We start from the raw sequence: 19,437 nt of genomic DNA, 5'->3' as shown, positions 1-19,437 counted from the left end.
CCTCTGAGATGAGGCAGAGCTCTGGGCAGCATGAGCTCCCACTCCATGGTCACAGAGTCTCAGACCTCTCAGCCCCTGAGCACCTGTGAGAAAATCAGCCCAAGAGGTGTTAAAAGGGCTCACCCACCCGGCAGCGTTTCCTGAGCTCTGCCTCAGCGTAACAGCAGCAAGGTCTGGGCATTCTGCTCCCCTTTTACAAGATGCAATAGGTAATGAGCTGGAATTCCCCCAACTGTGCATCACGGAGCCTGCCCTCCCTCCTGGAGGGTTGTGTCCACATGAGACAAATGGGTAATTGACCAGAGCATTTAATACATACAGCCTGTGTGATTAATTCAAACCAACACCCCAGGTTTTTCACATACATGTAAATTGTTTTTCAAGAACGCAAACCCTCACCTAATCTCTTCACTGTTAAAAAGTTTGCTCCCAGAGGCAAAATATTTCATAATAAAGGTAGCCCTGGGAATTCCCCGGCAGTCCAGTGTTAGGGATCCGTGCTTCCACTGCATGGGGCACGGGTTCAATCCCTGGTGGAGGAACTAAGATCCTGCATGCCTCACGGCGTTTCCAGAAAAAAAAAAAAAAAAAAAAAGGTAGCCCTATTTCATGCAGACCCGCTATAAACCATAGGTTGGGGCAAGTTGAGGTTCATCAGATTTTTTTAAGTAATTAGCTGCTTTGAAAAGAAAGCTCAGAATTTGCAAACCCAAGCATTTGCAGGCATAATTTTTAAAGTTTTGATCTACACCCTGTCCCTAGTCTTTTGCATTCAATAAAAAAACAACTATTTTGCTTCTGTTGGGTCCTTGAAGGACACATATGGAAGACACAGAAACTTACCTTTTACAAGTAGCTGTACCAAGTTGCCCAAGACCAACAGAAACTTAATTCCAAGCCTTAAAAAAACAAAATTGTGTCATTTAAGCTGAACATCTTTATTGGATTCAGAAACAATCTCAAAAATAAGTTAATGTAAATTTCATATTTTCTTGAACCCTGAAGGGTTTTTTTCTCAATTTTATAATTTTTAAAATACCTTTTAAATTAATTCAGCAATATTCTTAAACTGTGGAAAATCAAAAAATATCAGTTGAGGGTTAGTTCTGTGCAAATCAGTCTGTAACAGCTTGCTGGTTTTACATTCTCAAGTGCTCTCTGCCTCCAGAGCACTGGTTTTTTAAGCCCTAAGCCTATATCTCTTCTCTGCACATTGACAGGTAAGTGCTGCTTCTGCAAAGGGGTCTTGAGCATCATCCTAACATTCTAGAGCAGCGGTCCCCAACCTTTTTGGCACCAGGGTCCGTTTTCATGGAAGACAATTTTTCCAAGGCCGGGGGCGGGGTGGGGGGGAAGGTATCGGGATGATTCAAGCACATCACATTTATTGTGCACTTTATTTCTATCATTATTACATCAGCTCCACCTCAGATGATCAGGCATTAGACCCCGGCGGTTGAGGACCCCTGTTTTAGAGAATAAGCACAAAGCACAGTAGTGATTCTCAAACTCCCCTGGGTGCCTGCTAAAAATGCAGATTTCTGGGCCCCATTCCAGAGATCAGTTTTGTTGGTCTGGATTGGAGCCTGGGAACCTGAATTATTAACCAGCCCCACTCCTCCCCCGCAGTGGTTCTGCTGCTGGAGGTCCACAGCTTTGCAGTTTTAAGGTGACAGGCCAGACCACAGAGAGCAATTCCCTCTGGTCTGTTCCTGACACCCCATCCCTTGAGCCTTTGGAGAGGACATCTCTTCTCGGGGTCCCCACTGAAATGGCAATATCAAGAGCTCCCTGTCAGTTCCCCTAAAATTAAGTCTCAGGCGACCGCGTGGCCCAGCAGCTATTCTGCCAAGTCATTCATGTGATGTGCTGGCCCAGAGGGAGAGGGCAAGGCTCTTCTCCCTCTCGCTCTCCCGCTATCTCCGAGGACTTCTCAGGGCTGAAGCCCAGCGCCATCTCCCTCGCAGCTGCTCATCCACCCCTCTCCAAAAGATGCAGCAGCTCCACCTGCGGTTACATCTAAACGGGGGTTCCTGCTCACCGGGTGCACCTTCTTCATTACCCCTGCAACCCTCATCGAAAGCGACAGTGTGTAACACTGAGTCGTCTCCATGGCAACCGACAGGGTGTCACACCGCCATGGGATTACGACTCCACGGCGTGGGGATTCCAGAGAAGGGGTTGGGGGCGGCGCCCCCCTGCGCCCCAGACCCACACCCAAACTGCAGGGAAAGACCCCCTCGTCCTTCCCGCCTCGGTCCCCGGCCCCCAGCCCGACCTCTCCCGTTCAGTCGGCAAAGTGAGGAGGAGAGGGGGGATGGGGCCTACGGGAGCCCCCCAACCTTACGGGGGAGGATGGTGGCGGGCCCGGAGCCCCCGGCACACTCTAGTCGCGGAGCCCGAGCCGGAGCCCGAGCCGGAGCCCGTGCCCTCGCGGGGCGGGCTGCGCAAGGCCGGGAGCCGGGGCGGGAGGGGGCGGGCCCAGCGAGGGGCGTAAGTCCCACCTTCGGGGGGCGGTGCCTGGCGCTGGGGAGTGTCAGGAAGAGGAAGAGCGCGGCCAGAGGCGGCACGGGCGCGCGACTAGGAGGGTCCGGGGGCGAGCGCCGCGCGGGCCACCATGGCCACGGACGAGCTGGCCAGCAAGCTGAGCCGGCGGCTGCAGATGGAGGGCGAGGGCGGCGTCGAGGCCCCGGAGCAGCCCGGGCTGAACGGGGCGGCGGCGGCGGCGGGGGCGCCCGACGAGGCGGCCGAGGCGCTGGGCAGCGCGGACGAAGAGCTGAGCGCCAAGCTGCTGCGGCGCGCCGACCTCAACCAGGGCATCGGCGAGCCCCAGTCGCCCAGCCGCCGCGTCTTCAACCCCTACACCGAGTTCAAGGAGTTCTCCAGGAAGCAGATCAAGGACATGGAGAAGATGTTCAAGCAGTGAGTGCCCGCTCGACACGGTTCCCCACCCACCCCGAGAGCCGGCCTCGGCTCCCGAGCCCCCGAACCCTGGACCCCGCGCCGTCCCGGGACCCGTGCGGCCAGCCGAGCTCCCCGATCCCTGACACACCAGGGGCGGGGACCCCGGGCCCCTTCCAGATAATCACGAGGCTTCGGGACCTCCTCCCTACCACGCATGTGGGTCTGGGGAACCCGCGGCCCCTGGCGCGCGACCCCTCCTCACGGTGACGCTGCCCCCGATACACCGCACGCGCGCACGCGGAGTGGGGGACCCCGCGGCTCCTTCTAGATAAGCACAGGGGTCTGGAGGGTCCGGTTCTCTGGCCTTGTTAGTGATGCTTCTCCACAAGCGCGCACACCGAGATTGAGGACCCCGTGGCCCCCTTTCCCCCTCCTCAGCTACTTGAATTCCCAACCCCCCCCCCAAACACGGGTCTAAAACACCCACCGCACCCTCCAGCGCCTCAACAAAGGTGACCATTCCTTTTACTGGGGTCCTTTCATTTACTCTGCTTATCTCAGATCCCTCTCAACGTGGGTTCTGGGCCGAGACCCCTCCCCCGCATCCCCTCCACTTATTCAGCATCTGCCAGCAAACTGTGTCAAAGACCCTTCTGCCCCTCCCACCTCTACCCTCATCCACTCCGTTAGCCAGGACCCCAACCCTTGACCCTCAGGTCATCTCCCCAGGGAGGGACCCCTTCCTCCCTGCCCCCGACTCGGCAGGTATGTACACCTCCCACCGCCCCCCACCCCGTAGCCACGTCCCTGCAGGGCCGAGTCCCCGCCTCCCTCCGCAGACCGCCCCTCCCTCCTCTTGCCCTCGCCACCCCGCTACACCCAGCAGCTCTGCAGTCACTGCCCCCTGCTTTCTGTCAGAAAGGCCTCATCTCTCCTTGCCTCCCTTCCCCCACCGCGTGCCCCCTTTCCCTCCCCACACAGGGTCCCTGACACCCCACACCTTCCTATCTGACTTGGCTGGTAGCTCTCACCTCTACCTTTACTCCATCCTTAAATTCCATACCCCATGCCCTCAGCAGGTTGGACAGGTCCTTCCAGGCCTCTGGGCTTCCCCCTCCCCCAACGAAAAAAACTTTAAATCTCTGTGAAATGACTAGAGAGAAAGGCTTCCAGGTCCCCTTCTGGTCCATCACTGCGTTCACCCAGTTGGGATTGAGATGGTCAGCCACGCTGCCCTATCCCGAGCAGTGAGGGGGGCCTGGGGCGGGGGTGAAGGTACTCAGCCCCCCTCCCTTTGGTATTCTTCTCTGCCCACCTCCTGTTGCCCATCCCCCCTGCCCCTGGCCCCTGGAGGGGAAAACAGCCCAGGGGTGTGATCTGGAGTAGATCTGGAAGTGGATCCAAAAGGTAGAACCGTCCTGAGGCCAAGTCTCAGGTGAGGGAGTCAGGAGGTCTGGCAGCCCAAGGTTGAGAGGAAGGGGTGCTGACCCCACCTTGGCTGGGGCAGTGTGCCCGGGCCGCAAGCAGGAAGCCCGGGGCGGGGGGGGGGAGGGTTTTGCAACCCCCCAGCTTGAGAAAGGCTCTTTCCCACTCCTCACTGCTTGCTGTGGCCCTGCTTCTGCATTTGGCCCCAAAGCAGAAGAGGTTTTTGGTTCTCAGACCTGGATGGCTGGGAGCCCCATGTTTTTCCGAGGGTCAGCCTGGGGTGGAACTGAGTCCTTAATCCCACTCCAGGCCTCTGCATGGAGACCCCTGGGCCTTGAGGAGCCTGCTTCTTTGGCTCCAGGGTCTTGTCTGGGAGTTCTTCTCAAGTTTCTTCCTGATAAAAGACTGGCCCTATCAGGAGAGCAGGAGTTCCAGGATCGCAGCCTCAATAGAGGGCAGTCAGAACTTCCTTATAGACTCTGCCCCCCCCACCCCCGTGAAGTACGAGGGAGATTATTCAAATGCGGCCACAATCCCTGCATTCTCAGTGCCGCAGGACTAAGGAGCTCCTCCATTCCTCCCAGCAGCCCCATGACATAGAACTGTCGTCACCACCATGGCGCAGTTGGGCAGTCTGGGCACAGAGCAGGTAGGTAACTTGCCAAGAATACACAGCTCAAAAATGAAGGAGTCATAATCTAAACCCAGGTCTGTGACTCCAAAACCCATGTTCTTCCCTCCTGGGCTTCCCGTCACAGACGTCTGCCTCCACGTGGGGAAACACACCCCACCAACACCCGCTTCCGTGTGCATGGCTGATTTTCTACCACATGGACCCACCACCAGAGTCCTCCTTCTCTTAGGCTTCATCCCCTCTATGCCCGCCAAAAAAAAGAAGGAGCTGTTTGGAGAACCCAGACACACCGAATGAGCAGGGACTTGGAAGGCTGCAGCTTGGTTGGAAGGGGCGCGTGACTAGGGGAATGGTCGTGAAGCTGCATTTGCAGAGCAAGCTCACTTTTTACAGAGGCTGTTTTGGCTGTTAGTTTGACGAGGGGTACTTTGTTGAAAATTGAGGGGAGCTGAACCCCTGGAAGCCCCCTCTTGGCACCACTACTGCTCAATGAGGTATTGGCAGGGTGAGGGGGGCAGGAAGGGGTCAGGGAGCTTCTAGGGAAGGAAGTGCCACCCGCGGGGGGCCCTGGCCTGGATGGAAGGCTGCAGATTTTGTATTCAAGGAAACAAGGCTTCACTGTGCCAGCCGAGCACAGCCCAGCCGAGTCCCGGCTGTGAACAGCCAACAGACAGGCTCTCATGGAAGACAAAACTCGCGTTCTGCTTCTGCTGTCCAAGAGGTGCTGCAGCCTCCTGGGTCCAAGCAGGGCCCAAGGATCACAGCCAGGGCTCTGCTGGGACACTTCCACCCTGATCTGCAGCTCCCATGGCAGAGGGGAGGGGAGCCTGGCCCCCCTGGGAAGCCATCCCCCAGAGCAGAGTGCAGGAGGTGGGAGAGGGCAGAGGGAGCTGGGAGCTGGACTTGTCTTGGAGGCCAGGAGCTAGGAAGTGGGGCTTTGTCCTGGCTCTGCCACTCAATTACCTAGTCTTCCTGCCCTCTCTGGGCCTCAGTCTTCCCATCTGTAAAAGGAGCATGATGTATCTGATGATTCCCAAAGGTGATTCACCAATGACTTCCTTATTTCTGAGTCGTCCTGAACCCTCCCGGATGGCAGAACTGCCTTCCAGGGTCTTCCAGTTCATCCATTCAGTGATCATCAGCAGATACTTCCTAAGGATGGAGCTGGAGAGAGAAGAGAGAGGGCCGAGGGAAGATAGACGGGCTCTCCGTCATCGCTGACCTCACGCTGCTGTTAGTTTCCATCTGGGAGAGACCTCCGGGGTTGTCACCAACGCTTCTCCCCCGTTTTACAGAAGAGGAAACTGAGGCCCAGGAAGGTGTAGTGACATTCACGGGGATGTTTTCAGTGGCTGAACCAGAGCATCCTTGTCTACACAATGGGAAAAGTTGTCCCTGCTTCTGGAGGTGGGGCGGGGGGAGGTGATACACGCAGAGCTCTGGCACGGTGCCAGGTACCTGGACTCTCAGTCCTTCCTCCTCTTGCAGCCTCAGGCTGCACCCATCACCTCTAATCCGACCCTCTCCCCTCCTCTGTCTGCCCATCCGTCCAGGGCTGCTCTGGAACCCTCCAGGCAAGGGGCAGTGGTGTGGACCCAGAGGGCCTCAGGGCAGCCACCTCTGGCCTGGCAACAGCCTGCGTGGGGCTCTGCGGGGCGGTGTAAACCGAGACCTGCCAGAGAGGAAGGCAGCCATGTAATTCTGAACCTGCCGTGGAATCCGAGGAAGATGTCCTAGTTCCCTGCCCTGCCCAGCCTCGTCCCCAGCCACTTCATCTCATGACCCCTTGCGTCAGAGAAGAGGGGGGCTTCCCTCTCTTCTTCCCACCTTGCCCAACCCTCCTCTCCACCTGCTACGCCTCCCTGGTGTCGCCTCAGGCTCTTGCAGCTCACAGCAGCACCACCCCCTCGTCCTTCCTGGAGGACTGTCTGGTGCAGTGGTTAAGGGCAGGGCCTTTGGAATCAGCCGCCCTGGGTTGGAAACCCAGCCTTGGGCCCTGGGGCAAGGCACATAAACCCTTCTGAGCCCCGGTTCCTCACCCTGGAACAGGGAGAATAATAGAACCCACCCAGGTTATGAAGTGACTGGCGCAAAATACGTACTTTCCAAGTTCCTGTCACCACCATCCCCAGCCCTGGTGGTGGTGCCTAGCATGGAGATTGCTCCACAGAAGCCACTGGCTGACTCCACTTACCCCCCATGGAGCTGCCCGGCCTGCCAGGCTGGCAAGAACCCTCTTGCTCTGGGCCGGAGTGACGGGGACCCAGCATGAGAACCTTCTTTCCCTCCTCTGCTGAACCGACACTTTCATTGACGGCTACATATGGCTTTGATAAATAACAAAAATGGGAAACCGAATTCATTATCACTTAATTACGTGGAAGGCAGGTGGCAGGAAAAAGGGCAGCGCACACAGCAGCCCTGGCATGACACAAATCTAGGACTCCAGCGCCCGTCTGCCACCGCCCAGCTGGGTGACTGGACGGGGAGCTCTGCTTCTCAGAGCCTGTTTCCCCTGGGGCTAAAGAACCTGCCTGGTAAAGTCCTGAGGATTAAGTTTTAAAAAGTCCTGGGGAATTCCCTGGAGGTCCAGTGGTTAGGACACCGCCCTTTCACTGCCGAGGGCCCACGTTCAATCCCCTAACAAGCCTGACGGTGCGGCCAAAAAAAAAAAAAAAAAGTCCTGAGCCTTTGTAAAGAGCCCACCATTGTGTCTGGTCTGTGGGCTATTAAAAACATAGACGATTTTGAAAAGCTTAAACTCCATTCCTCTGATCATATTAAGTTTCTGTGTGTGAGGTCCAGAGAATTAAGGGAAAAATAGAGTTCCTGCCCTCAAGAAGCTTAAAGTCTCATGGAGAGCAGTGGCATAGAGGGGTCTTTGGGGGGATAGAGAGGATGGGCCCACTGGGCTGGAAACGGCAGGTTCCATTTCTTTATTTCTATGACGAGGACTGGAGGTTCTCCTGAGGGATGCCGTGACGCCGGCCCTCCACAGCCAGCCCCCTGCCGCCACGTCCTCCTTGTTAAATGGAGCCGCCAGGCCCAGTTGAGCCTGGTGTGTGATTTCAGGAACTGAACTTCATCTTCACACCAGCTCAGGGAGGTGGGTGCTGTCATTATCCCCATTTGCCAGATGAGGAAAGCAAGGCTCAAGGTTATAATAAGTGGCAGGGCCAGGATTAGAACCAGGTCTGCCTACTGGGAGCTCCCGAGGCCAAGTGAGGGCTGCGTTTAGGGGAGAGGAGGAGTCCCAGAGCCTCGGCGGGGGTGGGGGGGAGTCCTCTGGGGGTTCAGAGGTTGGGTCCTTCCCCCTGCAGCAGCCAGGAGCCTGCCTTTCTGGGGAGAAGCCCCACCCCTGGGGAGGGAGGATTTCCTGGCCTCAGGCCTGTCCTCTGCTCTCTTACTTCCCTTCTGATTCTGAGTCACCTCTCCTTCCCGTCCCCCCAGGGACTTTTGGTTCCCTTTTGGTTTGCACCTTCCTGCCTTCTCTCCTCTGTGCCTCTGGGTTCAGGGCCTGGCTTCAGCTGTAGGAGACCCAGCCCTGCTGCCTGGGGCCCTTTCTGCAGGGCCAGCCCAGCCAGGGGCAGAGTCGCCCTGTGGCCTCAGCAGGGACAGTCCCCACACCCTCCAGCAGCCGAGTTCCCTCTGACTGCCCAGCCGCCTGCTCCTCGGCAGACTTCTGCTTTTCAAGGTCTCTAGAGAAGTGAGGGTTCCGGACCAGAAAGGTGCAGCCGGACAGAGCCGGGCCCAGGGACCCCTGAGCTGTGCGGAGACAGAGGGCCACTGTGGCGTCTCCATTCCAGGCACTTTGCCTCTTGTTTAATCCTGTCTCAGCATCCTGGAAGATGATCATCACCCCTTTCGTAGATAAGAAGACTGGGTCTCAGAGAGGGTTCCATGACTTGAGGAGGGGAGACAGGATTTGAACTAGGGTCCTTCTGACTCCCAAGTCCCTTGCTCCCATGGGACCCGAAGAGAGCAGCATCAGCGTCACCCGGGAGCTTGTTAGAAAGCTCAGATGCTCAGGCTCCACCCCAGGCCTACTGGATCAGAATCTGCGTTTTAACAAGGCTCACCGGGTGTGCGCATTAAGGTTTAAGAAGCACTGGGCCACCACAGCTGTCTCCCGGCCATGTTACTTAGTCTGGGCAGTGAGGGGAAAACAAGAGGGAAGATTAAGTTAAATAGTAAACACTGGGTTATATTAGACATTCAGTAAATGTTCTTTGCAATCACTTTTATAATTATTATTATTATTAAGTGCAGGCAGGGAAGGAGGCGGCACAGGGGAGAGCCGGGGAGGGGAGACCCACTGATGAAACTACCTGTGGAGTGAGCTGCCCTCCCAGGGTAGGCTCAGCATGAGGTGCTTGAACTTGAGGTTAGGACGTCCCCAAGTCCTGACAGTGCCCAGCAATTGCCATCAGCCTAGGGGGCCCCCACTTGACCCTTGGACTTATTGGAAAGCCGTGGAGGAGGCGTGAGCACCCCCCAGCCACACACTCACCCGTATGCACTCACACACCCTCTCCTTGGCTGACACAGGGCAACAGATCAAGTGTCAGACTCCGCAGATAGGACTGGAGGAAGTGGTGAGAGGCTGGGCTTTCCCCTCATGAGTCAGGCCGTCTGGGGGTGGGAGAGTGCAGGAACGGATGGGCACTGCCGGCCCTCACCACCGAGCCTGTGGGCGTCCACCTGCACGGGGAGGCGGGCCAAGCCAACCTGCCTGTAACAGCTAGCAAGGCCAGAATTTCCCTGTTGTCCAGAACTTTCCTGCCCCAAGCGACCTGCCTTCCCATTTTGCAGGGCAAAGAGTAGAGGCCTAGGAGCCTCTGGGGCCTCCCCAGATAGGATGGAGGAAGACCAGGTCTGTGAATGCTGAGAACAAAGCCAGGTGGGCCTGGGGGCTCAGGGGTCCATAAACACCACTCTCTCCAGCTGTCTGTCCTCCGTGGGACCCCCATGGGCAGAGGGGCCATCAGCAAAGGCCTGGGATGGGAACTAGAAGGGAGAGAATTGGGGTCCCCTGTGCTCCCAAGTCAACTGTTCCCACCCTCCCCTTGTGCAGCAGGTGTGATGATGACTCCTCATTCTGCTCTCAGACTGTACAACACAGCTGGCGGGTGGGGAGGGTCGTGCATGAGGAGAAACTTTCTAATAGTTCCAAAGCCAAAATGTGCTGCTTTAGGTAAGCAGTGAGCTTCCCATCCTTAGAGGTATTCAAGATACCAAGCAGGAAAACTGCACTGTGTACCTGACCTTCATGAATGGCTAAATGAGGTGGCCTCCAGGATCCTTCCCAGCCTGAGTTTCTTTGGTGCAGGGTCTGTAGGCATCAAGACATAGCATAGTAGTTAAAAGCACATTTTTTCCATCAGGTCAGGGTTCTGATCCCAGGTGTGCCCTTGTCAGCTATGGTCTTGGCCAAGTCACTTTCTCCCTGAGCCTCAGTCTCCTCGTCTGTAGTATGGGGATATTCATGCCTGCTTCATGGAGTTCCTGTGAGGATCTGATACAAAACACTTGGCACAGTGCCTGGCACATAGTAAGTGCCCAGCCAAGAGCAGCCACTAATGATAATATTGTTATGAAATGAGGGCAAGCCCTGCACGCTGTAGGAGCCGGCCGCTGCTCTCACCCCCTTATCTCCGGGTTATCAGAACCGGGGGAGGAGGAGCCATCAGCCGGATGGGACCTGCAGCCCAAAGGAGCAAAGTCTGCCTGGGTGGTGGCCGCTGCTCCACGTGCAAGGGCAGATGGGAGGGGATTTCGTCACCAGCATCCGGGGCGGCAGCTGCTGAGCCCTCCCCATCGAGAACTATTCAGGGGGAGGCTCAGGGCGAGCTGGGTAGGAATGTGGGCACAGCACCAGGTGCAGCCGCCTCCCTCCAGTGCTGGAGACGAGTGCTGAGCTCCCAGCCCAGGAGCTTTGTTGTCAGTCCTGCCAAATGGAACTGGCCCTCCCAGGCAGGCCCCAAGCCTCTCCTCTCAGCCCAGTCTCCCCCAACCCTGCAGGCTTGAGAATCTGGGACCCTCTATGGGACCTCCTTCCCAAGAAGAAAGCAGGCAGCCAGGGAGGAAAGCTTACAACTTTGGGAATCTTGCTTTTCTCCAGCTGTGTGACCCTGGGCTGCTTGCTCTCCACTCTGGGCCCCGGGTTCCCTACATGACATGAACTGGGTGGACCAGGCATCCAGGCGGACCTTGGGTACGGACTCTTTTCCTGGATCCCCTGAGCTACCTGCAACCTCAGCTCCAGCTCAGGGAGAGGGCTGAGGGGAGAGAGGCTCTCCCCACTCAGGGATATACGGCTGTTTCCAAGCATCTTAGAACACCGTTCTCTCCTGGGGTGCCAGTGGTCCTCCTGCTGGTGGCACAGTGACAGTCTCCCCCGTTGTCACTTCCCTCCCTGTCAGAGGAGGAGCAAGAGAGGCATCCAGGACCGAGGCTTCTCTCTCTCTCTGCCCAGCGAGAGAACAGAAGATTCTGTCCTGCTCTCTCCTCACCTCCCCAAGTGGCGGGGTCCTCGAATCGGGCCTAACGGGGGCGGGGGAGGGAAGTAGTGGGACCTTCAGAAAGAGAAGATGCTGGAGGGACCTCTGGGCCATCGTGTCCACCCGCTGCCTCCAGGCCAGTCTACAACAAGCACTTCCTCCCCGCCACGCACCATCAGGACTGGTGCCTGAGGGAGAAATTGTATTTTTTACCATTATTATTCTCATTATCAACACCATTTTTATATTATATGTGCAAAGTACTTAACTAGTGTCTGGCACATAAAAAGTTCTCAATAGCCACTATTCTAAAGAAATTGCAGGTTTTCAGCACGTACTATGTACTAGGCATTTTACATCCACAGTCTCCTTTATCTCAAATCCTAGAGGTAGATGTTACCGATAATAGTAATTTCGTAGTAGTAGTACTGTAGTTAGCGTGTAATGATTAAGTACTTATTGTGGGCCAGCCTCTGTGCTAAGAATCTACGTGGATCATCTCTTAACTCTTGCCGCAAGCCTGGGGTGGGTCTCATCTCCATGATGTAAATGGTTCATAGGGTCATGTGACGTGAGCAGAGTCCCCTAGCCAGCAGGTGGCAGAGCTGGGGTTTGGACTCGGGTTAGTCTCAGCAGAGCTGCTGTGAGCACAAACCTCCAGGGTTTACCCAGGAACCTGGCTGATCCAATGACCCAGAGCCCACCCACGTCACAGCCCAGGGCACATGGTAGATGTCCACTCCCCCGGGGGTCTTGTGGGAACAACTCCCTCCAGTGTGGCCAGCCCCTGCATTGTCCCCTTGGGGGCAGGAGCCCGGAACCAGTAATTGATTGATGCTTGATTGACACAGGCAGCGGTTCACGCCGCGGTTTGAGCTGCAGCCCAGCCAGGCCTGGGAGCTGCCAGAGACCGAGATCCAGAGCCCAAGTTTCTGTCCAAGTTTGGACACTTTATCTGCACTTCCTCTGAAACTGAGCCACCCCTGGCTGCAGGAGTAACCCTTGAGCAGTAAATAAAGCTGAGGCTCAGGAGAGGCAGGTGGGGCGGTAGAGAGAGTAGAGTGTGGGAATCACAGGGATGGGCGTCTGAACCCTTGGCCAGTGCCCAAACCTCTCCAGCCCCTGTCCCCTAATCAGTCACATGGGAACATAACTGACCCCCCAGGATTGCTGAGCACAGAGAAAATGCCTGGCACGTAGTAGGAGCTTCATAAAAGTAACGAAGTCTCGTGATAGTGCTGGTAGCTGCAGTTTCTGGAGCCAGTGCTGTGCGAAGTGCTTGTCACATGTGAACGTACCCAGTCCTCGCAGTGACCTTACGGAAGAGTCACCATCATACCAGGGGTTCTCAGCCTTGGCTGGAGGCTCGATGGCACAGTCTCCTGGACCCCAGGCAGTCTGCTCCAGCCCTGACGTCATCATGGGAGCCTGAGTTCAGAAAGAGGCGGGGGCTTTGTCTTCCTCAGGGACGCTGAGGAGGGGCATCCATGTGACTTGCCCCGGGAAAGACTGACTCCCTCACCTGGCCACGCTCCAGGGCTGCTCCAGTACCGGTCACTAAGGCTCATGCAGCAGCCACCCAGCCCCTTACCACTGGCAAACAAGCTCCAAAGATGGAAGGGGGGGGCTCCACTGTGCCCCGCACCAGGCCCCTCCAGTTCTAAGCAGAGCCTGGACCATGGGATCGTTGGCCTCCCTGACCCTCCCGAGTCGTACAACCCTCCACCACATCCTCTTGCATCTGCTTCCGCCTCAGCTGTGGCCACTGCTCCCACCCCGGACCCTTTCACCCCGTAGTGGGGGAAAAGGCCTCAGGACCCTGTGTTCCCTGCAGGGTTTCCAGAGACCTATCTTCCCTGTGCTGCATCACTTCCAACCACTGACTCACTTGCTCGTGAACCATTTTTACCCTTCACGCAAATGCTCTGCTCAGTGCTCCAGGCAGACATCTCTGTCCTGCTGGCAACCCCAGGACATGGTGGGGTGGGGGGCGCCCAGCAAATGTGCAGGTTTATGAGCCCTACTGACGTGAGGTAGAAGCCCAGCCCCTTCCTTCACTGCTGTGTGACCTTGGGCAGGCCACTTAACCTCTCTGAGCTTCCATTATAAGAGAAGGTTATTATGAAGATTAAGTAAAATAAAGTATGGAAATTTCCCAGCACAAAGATAGATTAGATTTCAAAAAGTGGTTGCTGTCAGATGTCCATAGTCATGTGAAGCTTATGTGTAATTAGAGATGGGGGAAGGGAATTGGGAAGCCCTGTAGAGGCCACAGGAATGAGATGTGTGTTTGTGTAGGAACTCCAAGTCTCCAGGAAGTTTCTGGAACTCAGCCCCTGTGTGTCATATTGCTGTCACCAGCGCTGCCACCCAGCCATCTTGAGGCCTCGGGGATTGCACAAGTTTCTTTAGGCTCAGAAGGCCCATTTGGCCAGTGCTGAGATGACTCTCCCCAGCCCACCAGGAGACAGTCAAGGCGGTTGCTCGGTTCACCTGATAAGAGGCCTGGCTGGGCCGTGGGAACAGCACCCACATCTGCCATGCTGTGTGCTCCCGGCACGAGCAGCACCTCCCCAGCCAGGAGACGGGCCTGGAGCCCAGCTCTGACCCAAGCTCTTACCACAAGGAAGCCAGTCGAGCGAGACGTTTAGACTCTGCCCCTCACCCTGTCCCTCTCTCTGCCAGGCTGTTGGCGGTAGAAAAAAGAGAACTGAAATGTGCAGGGCAGAGGCACGGTCATCACGTAATCACTGTTCCAGGTCTTTCCAGCCACCCAGCTGGATCCCTGCCGCTCGCTGCAGGCACCCTGCACAACTTGTTTCCAGAACACACCCCAGGCCACCTTCCAGAAAACCAGAAGTGGCCCCTCCCTCCTGTGACCTCTGGCCCTACCCTGAGACATGTGGTACCTTCTGCTTCCCTCCTGGGTGGGCACAGGGAGAGGGGGAGAGATGGAGCCAAGATGTCCCTCGAGTGCCTGTGGAGGTACCTGGAGATGCTCAGTGAGTTCTAACTTCAGGGCCTACCGTCGCAATCCTCACCCCCATGATATTGTAAATTCTCCCTCCCTGCTTGTTCACATCTCATTCAGTAGAGAGGGGCTGTGGTTTCCGCTTCCTTGTGTAGCAGGTAAATTTGGCCAAAAGTTAGCACTGTTCAACATGTAGGAGGCTGCCAGGTCACGTGGTGAGCTCTCCATCATCAGAGGTAACCAAGCAGTAGCTGGGCCTCGAATCGGGAGTCCACCTGGGCCGAGGTCCTCTCCAGCTGTGATAAGATGACGTGTTGGTGGGAGGCACCTTTTGAGCCCCCAGGCTCCTTGTACTCTGGCTTATGACCACTCTGGTCAGGTATGAGGTGGCAGGATGTCCTTAGGCCTCTCTCTTTGCACTCACAGGTACGATGCCGGCCGGGATGGCTTCATCGACCTGATGGAGCTAAAGCTCATGATGGAGAAACTTGGAGCCCCCCAGACCCACCTGGGCCTGAAAAACATGATCAAGGAGGTGGATGAGGACTTTGACAGCAAGCTCAGCTTCCGAGAGGTGAGCCCCACTCCCCGTGGGGGGCAACACCGGGGGGTGGGGGGAAACTAACCCCTCTTTGTCACTGAGCAACTTTGTCCGTGAACAGCCACTGTCGAGTGGCTGATGGTTAGCTGGGTGAGGTTTCAGCGGATCCTAGAGCAGCTACCTGGGGAGATTCTGAGATGCCTAAGTGAGAAGGAGGCACATCCATTCCTTCATGCAGTGAGCACTTATGGAGTGACTTCTGTATACCTGACCCTGTGTGGGCTGTGGGAGTACAGAGAAAGGCCCTGTGCTCTGGGGCTCCTGGCGTGTAGAGGGGGAGATGCTCAGAGAGTGAAAAAACAGGATGCTGTGATTCAGGAGAAGAGGGGACGGATGGAGGAGGGACATGCACTGCAGGTCCGAGAGGAGCCGGGCGGGCGCTGAGCTGGGTGACTTCACACTCCGAATCTCACTCAGGCCTCACTCTGAGACAGGAGCCACGAATGAGCCTGTTTGCTGGAGGAGGAAGCAGAGGCTCAAGGCCAGAGAGCAAGGGCACTGGTCCCAGGGCAGTGTAGGGTTAAATGCCAGAGGTGGCCCCTGGAGAGTCATAGGGTTAAATGCCAGAGGTGGCCTCTGGAGAGTCAAGGCTCAGGCTGGGCCTTGGAGAACTGGCAGGAAGCACAGAAGAGGCAGGGCGAGAGAAGGGGGAGGGGGGCGCCCGGGGGAGCCAAGTCCAGGGAGGAAGGTGCAAGCAGCACACGATGATGGTTTGGAGTCCGGACCCGGGTTCAAATCCTCCCTCCATCGCTTTCTGGTGCTGAGATTGGGGCAGGTTTTTTCTTGCCTCTGAGCCTTCCTCACTCTGTAAAATGGGTCAGTAAATGGAAGTTAGAGCGGATTGGTTTGGGGAACAGTGGAAACAAAGGTAAGAGGTCGGTTGAGGCTTTTAACAGGAGCTGAGCATGGGCAGATGGGCAGAGCAGGCTGCAGTAGCCCCAGTCCTGCAGGGGCAGGAGACAGGTTACCTAGCCTCCCATCGTACAGATGGGCAAACCAAGGCCCAGAGAGGGAGGGACGCGGCAGCCTGTGCAGGACACAGAGTGTGGAGGACGGAGAGCCCGGACCTCCAGCTCCCAGGCCTGTGAGAACCTCCTTTCTGGGGAGGCCTGCAGCTGGCCCCGGGTGTGGGCAGGCCCTGGCCCCTTTCCCTCTCTCCCTGACAGCATCAGTGTTCTGTTCTCCCTGCTGCAGTTCCTCCTGATTTTCCGCAAGGCAGCGGCTGGGGAGCTGCAGGAGGACAGCGGGCTGCACGTGCTGGCCCGCCTCTCCGAGATCGATGTGTCCACCGAGGGCGTCAAGGGGGCCAAGAGCTTCTTTGAGGCTAAGGTAAGGCATATGGGAGGAGGTGTGGAGCCCAGGCTGGGGTTGCCCTGAGCCCCGCTTGAGGACAGGTGTGGCCGGGGTACTCCGGGACCCTGAGTTAGCTCAGGGGTCAGCACATTCCCTTCCTGTCCCTGCTGAGACCGCAGACAGGAGGTGGGGAGCTGACGCCCCTCCGGGGTCAGTCAGGGCCCACGGCGCTCCTGGCTTCTCTACCCTCCCGTCCAGCCTGTGATCCTTTCCAGCTTCTCTTTCTCTCCCTGCCCCAGAGGTGGGGGAGGGAGGGGTGTGCACTCTTGAAGAGGGGACAGGGGCCCCTTTGAGCTGCCCCCAGCCCTGTACCCGGAGCCACTACCCGCAAAGGACTGGGCCTTAAAGAGTGGGCCCGGGAGACAGGAAGCAGGCCCAGAAACACAGCACTGGCTCCCGGAGCCTCTCGGAGACACTAGCCCCGCCAGCCCCAGCCGGGAGGGACTATGATGGGCCCCAGAGGCCACCGCCGTGCACAGTACCCTCCCCTTTCAGCACACGCTCAGATGCAGGGGACAAGTATGGTTCCTGGGTCCTGCCCTCCCCGGGCCCCGGGGCCCCTGCCTGTTCTTGCTTCTCCCCCTCCCCGTGTTAGCTAAGAACATTCCTTCTGAAGGCCTCCTCCCACCTCCCTCTGGGCTTCTAGGGTTGATGGGGATGTTTCCGGGTTCATCAGGGAGACCAGGTGTGCGTCTGGGCTTCCCAGGATAAGAATAGCAGCTTCGGAAGCTCACATTATCAGGACCCGTGCTCAGCAGCAGCTACTGAATACGTCTTCTCTCTTTCACTCTCTTTCAATCCTCCCAACGTATCCATGAGGCCAGAGTTACTGAGCGCCAGGCTCTAAGTGGAAGAACTGAGGCTCAGAGAGGTGACTGAAGTGCCTGGCCCAGGACCAGGCTAGTGGGAGGCGGAGCTGTGCGTGCATAGGGGAGGGGGACAGCGGAACCAGGAGAGACCCCGGAGAGAGCCCCCTCCGGGCCCTGAGCCACTTCCCCCCCAACCCCACCCCAGGTCCAGGCCATGAACGTGTCCAGCCGCTTCGAGGAGGAGATCAAGGCAGAGCAGGAGGAGAGGAAGAAGCAGGCGGAGGAGATGAAGCAGCGGAAGGCGGCCTTCAAGGAGCTGCAGTCCACCTTCAAGTAGCGAGGCTGCGCCCCACCGCCTGGCCCCGGCCCCGGCGCCCAGTCCCGCGGGCGAGGGTGGCGAGGGCCGGCAGACCGCAGGCCAAGCCTGACCCTCGGCTCTGTCTGAAGGGACCATGCTAAACAGCTACACGTGTCTGTGAACAAGACGGCTGAGGGGTCTCCCAGAGCGGCCCGGTGTCTCCCCGCTCCCTTCCGCTGTCCCTGAGGCCCTGACACCAGCCGCCTCCCGGCCTGGCCCAGCCCTCCCTGGCCAGTCCTGCACCTCTCGCCTCCTGGCCGCCCACTGCCTGCTGCAGCCGCTCCTGCTTCCGGCTCTAGGGCTCTCCCTGCCGGTGGGCTGCCTGCACACACACTCCTCTCCTTGTGCCTCTCCCGTTCCACCTCCTCCTGTACCCCCGCAGAGACCCTGCCCTTAACCCACAGGCTGCACTGCCCCTGGGGCCCTCGAGCGCCCCCCCTTGATTGGGGGAGCGACAGGTGGCAAGAATCGTGGCCGGCCCCATAGCGCTGATTGGTGGCACCCGGGATCCCCATCACCAGCACCTGTTCCTCTGGCCCTGCCTCCTCTCTCTGCTGGAATCAAGGGGGGGGCTTCTATCTTGGCGAAGGGACCCAGGCCCCTGGCACCCCATGCTGGCAGGGAGACCCCAGCTCTCTCGGGCCCAGCCAGGCAGGGTGAGGGGGCAGCTGTGCCAATCTACCTCACGGGCCCACACTCTGCCGGCCATGCCACGGATTGTGGGCAGGGAAGGCTCTGGGGGCAGAAACACCAGTCCCTGGTCATCATCGTCCCCCCCCCCACCGCTTTCCCTGACCCAGAACAGCCTGAGGGTCTCTGGAGAGAGGAGGGTGGGGAAGAGGGATTGGCCCCTTCATAAGGAAGGAAACCAGCACGTCTCCATTCTCCAGGAGGCGTCCAAGAAGTGCTTTAAGTGGTTTGCACGGACCAGGTGGTGGGGAGCAGGGGGCCTGGCTTGGCTCTTTCACGCCATCCTTCCCCAAGTGACGTTCACCGCCTTGTCACCAGCAACGGGACCTGTCCTGTCACACCCACCCCCTGAGGGAGCATGGGGACCCCAGCCCTCCCCATGCCCATCCCCAGATGGGCCGTGGCCAAGCCTGTGCCACCTGCCCGGCCCTACATGGCTCCCGATGTGCTCGCTCATGTGTGCGTGTCTGTGTGTACGTGCGTCTGTGTCCATTACTGTGTCGTGAAGCTGTGCCCGTCCCCCAGTCCAAACAAGTGCATGGCCACTGAGGCCACAGTTATGCACCTTTCAGTGTGTGTTGTAACAGCGTCACTGCTTTTTAAACTCGGTAACTCTTTATTTTAGTAAAATGCCCCAAGAGTCCACAAAACTCCTATTGGACTTGCAGAGTTGGACTTGCAGAGGTTTTATTTTTTTGGCCTTAGAATCTGCAGGAATTAGGAGGTACTGACCCCAGTGCAGCAGCCTTGGCCCTGGATTGCGTTTGCCTTAGCGGATATGTTTATACAGATGAATATAAAAAGTTCTTTTTCTTTGGCTTATTGCTTTTTTTTTCTCTCTTCCCTTCTCACCAAAAAAGAAAAAGGAAAAAAAAAAAGGCTACTTCTTCATTCGGTGGTACGATTATTTTTTTTAACTAAAATAAGATAAAATTCTATATTCTTATGTGTGTGTGGTTCTTGTTGGGGTGGAAGAGGGGCAGGGCTGGGAAAGGAGCGGACAGGATGAGGTCACCTGGGTGCCGGGGCAGCACTGGCTCAGGTGGCTCCCATGTCATTTCAGAAGCCAGAGAGAAGAGGGACTCTTCCTCATGGGAGGTTGAGTTTGATGCTCACCTTCTGTCACCAGGGGCTAGTCTAAGCTCTATATATAACAACTCATTTCATCCGCACAGCCAGCCCAGGAGGGGGC

The 19,437-nt window shown here is 57.3% G+C and overlaps 1 protein-coding gene across 1 annotated transcript; it reads left to right on the top strand.

Moving 5' to 3' along the window:
- Positions 1–2,543: 2,543 nt before the first annotated feature.
- EFHD2 (EF-hand domain family member D2) lies at positions 2,544–19,183 on the top strand. Its single transcript, XM_081225845.1, has 4 exons — positions 2,544–2,922; positions 14,861–15,008; positions 16,230–16,364; positions 17,403–19,183. Exons 1-4 carry the CDS (start codon positions 2,618–2,620, stop codon positions 17,532–17,534), a joined length of 720 nt encoding a protein of 239 aa, XP_081081971.1. The 5' UTR covers positions 2,544–2,617; the 3' UTR covers positions 17,535–19,183.
- Positions 19,184–19,437: the final 254 nt, after the last annotated feature.

This window comes from Mesoplodon bidens (genome assembly GCF_964165515.1).
Source record: "Mesoplodon bidens genome assembly, chromosome: 2".
NCBI lineage: Eukaryota > Metazoa > Chordata > Mammalia > Artiodactyla > Ziphiidae > Mesoplodon > Mesoplodon bidens.
This window is presented reverse-complemented; position numbering and strand designations above follow the sequence as displayed.

What these genes read in the sequence shown, in the direction of transcription:
- EFHD2 (XM_081225845.1), top strand. Translation starts at nt 2,618, where the DNA reads ATGGCCACGGACGAGCTGGCCAGCAAGCTGAGCCGGCGGCTGCAGATG. An exon ending in GCAAGCTCAGCTTCCGAGAG is followed by an intron (nt 15,009 to 16,229) that starts GTGAGCCCCACT and finishes TCCCTGCTGCAG; the next exon opens with TTCCTCCTGATTTTCCGCAA. An exon ending in AGAGCTTCTTTGAGGCTAAG is followed by an intron (nt 16,365 to 17,402) that starts GTAAGGCATATG and finishes ACCCCACCCCAG; the next exon opens with GTCCAGGCCATGAACGTGTC.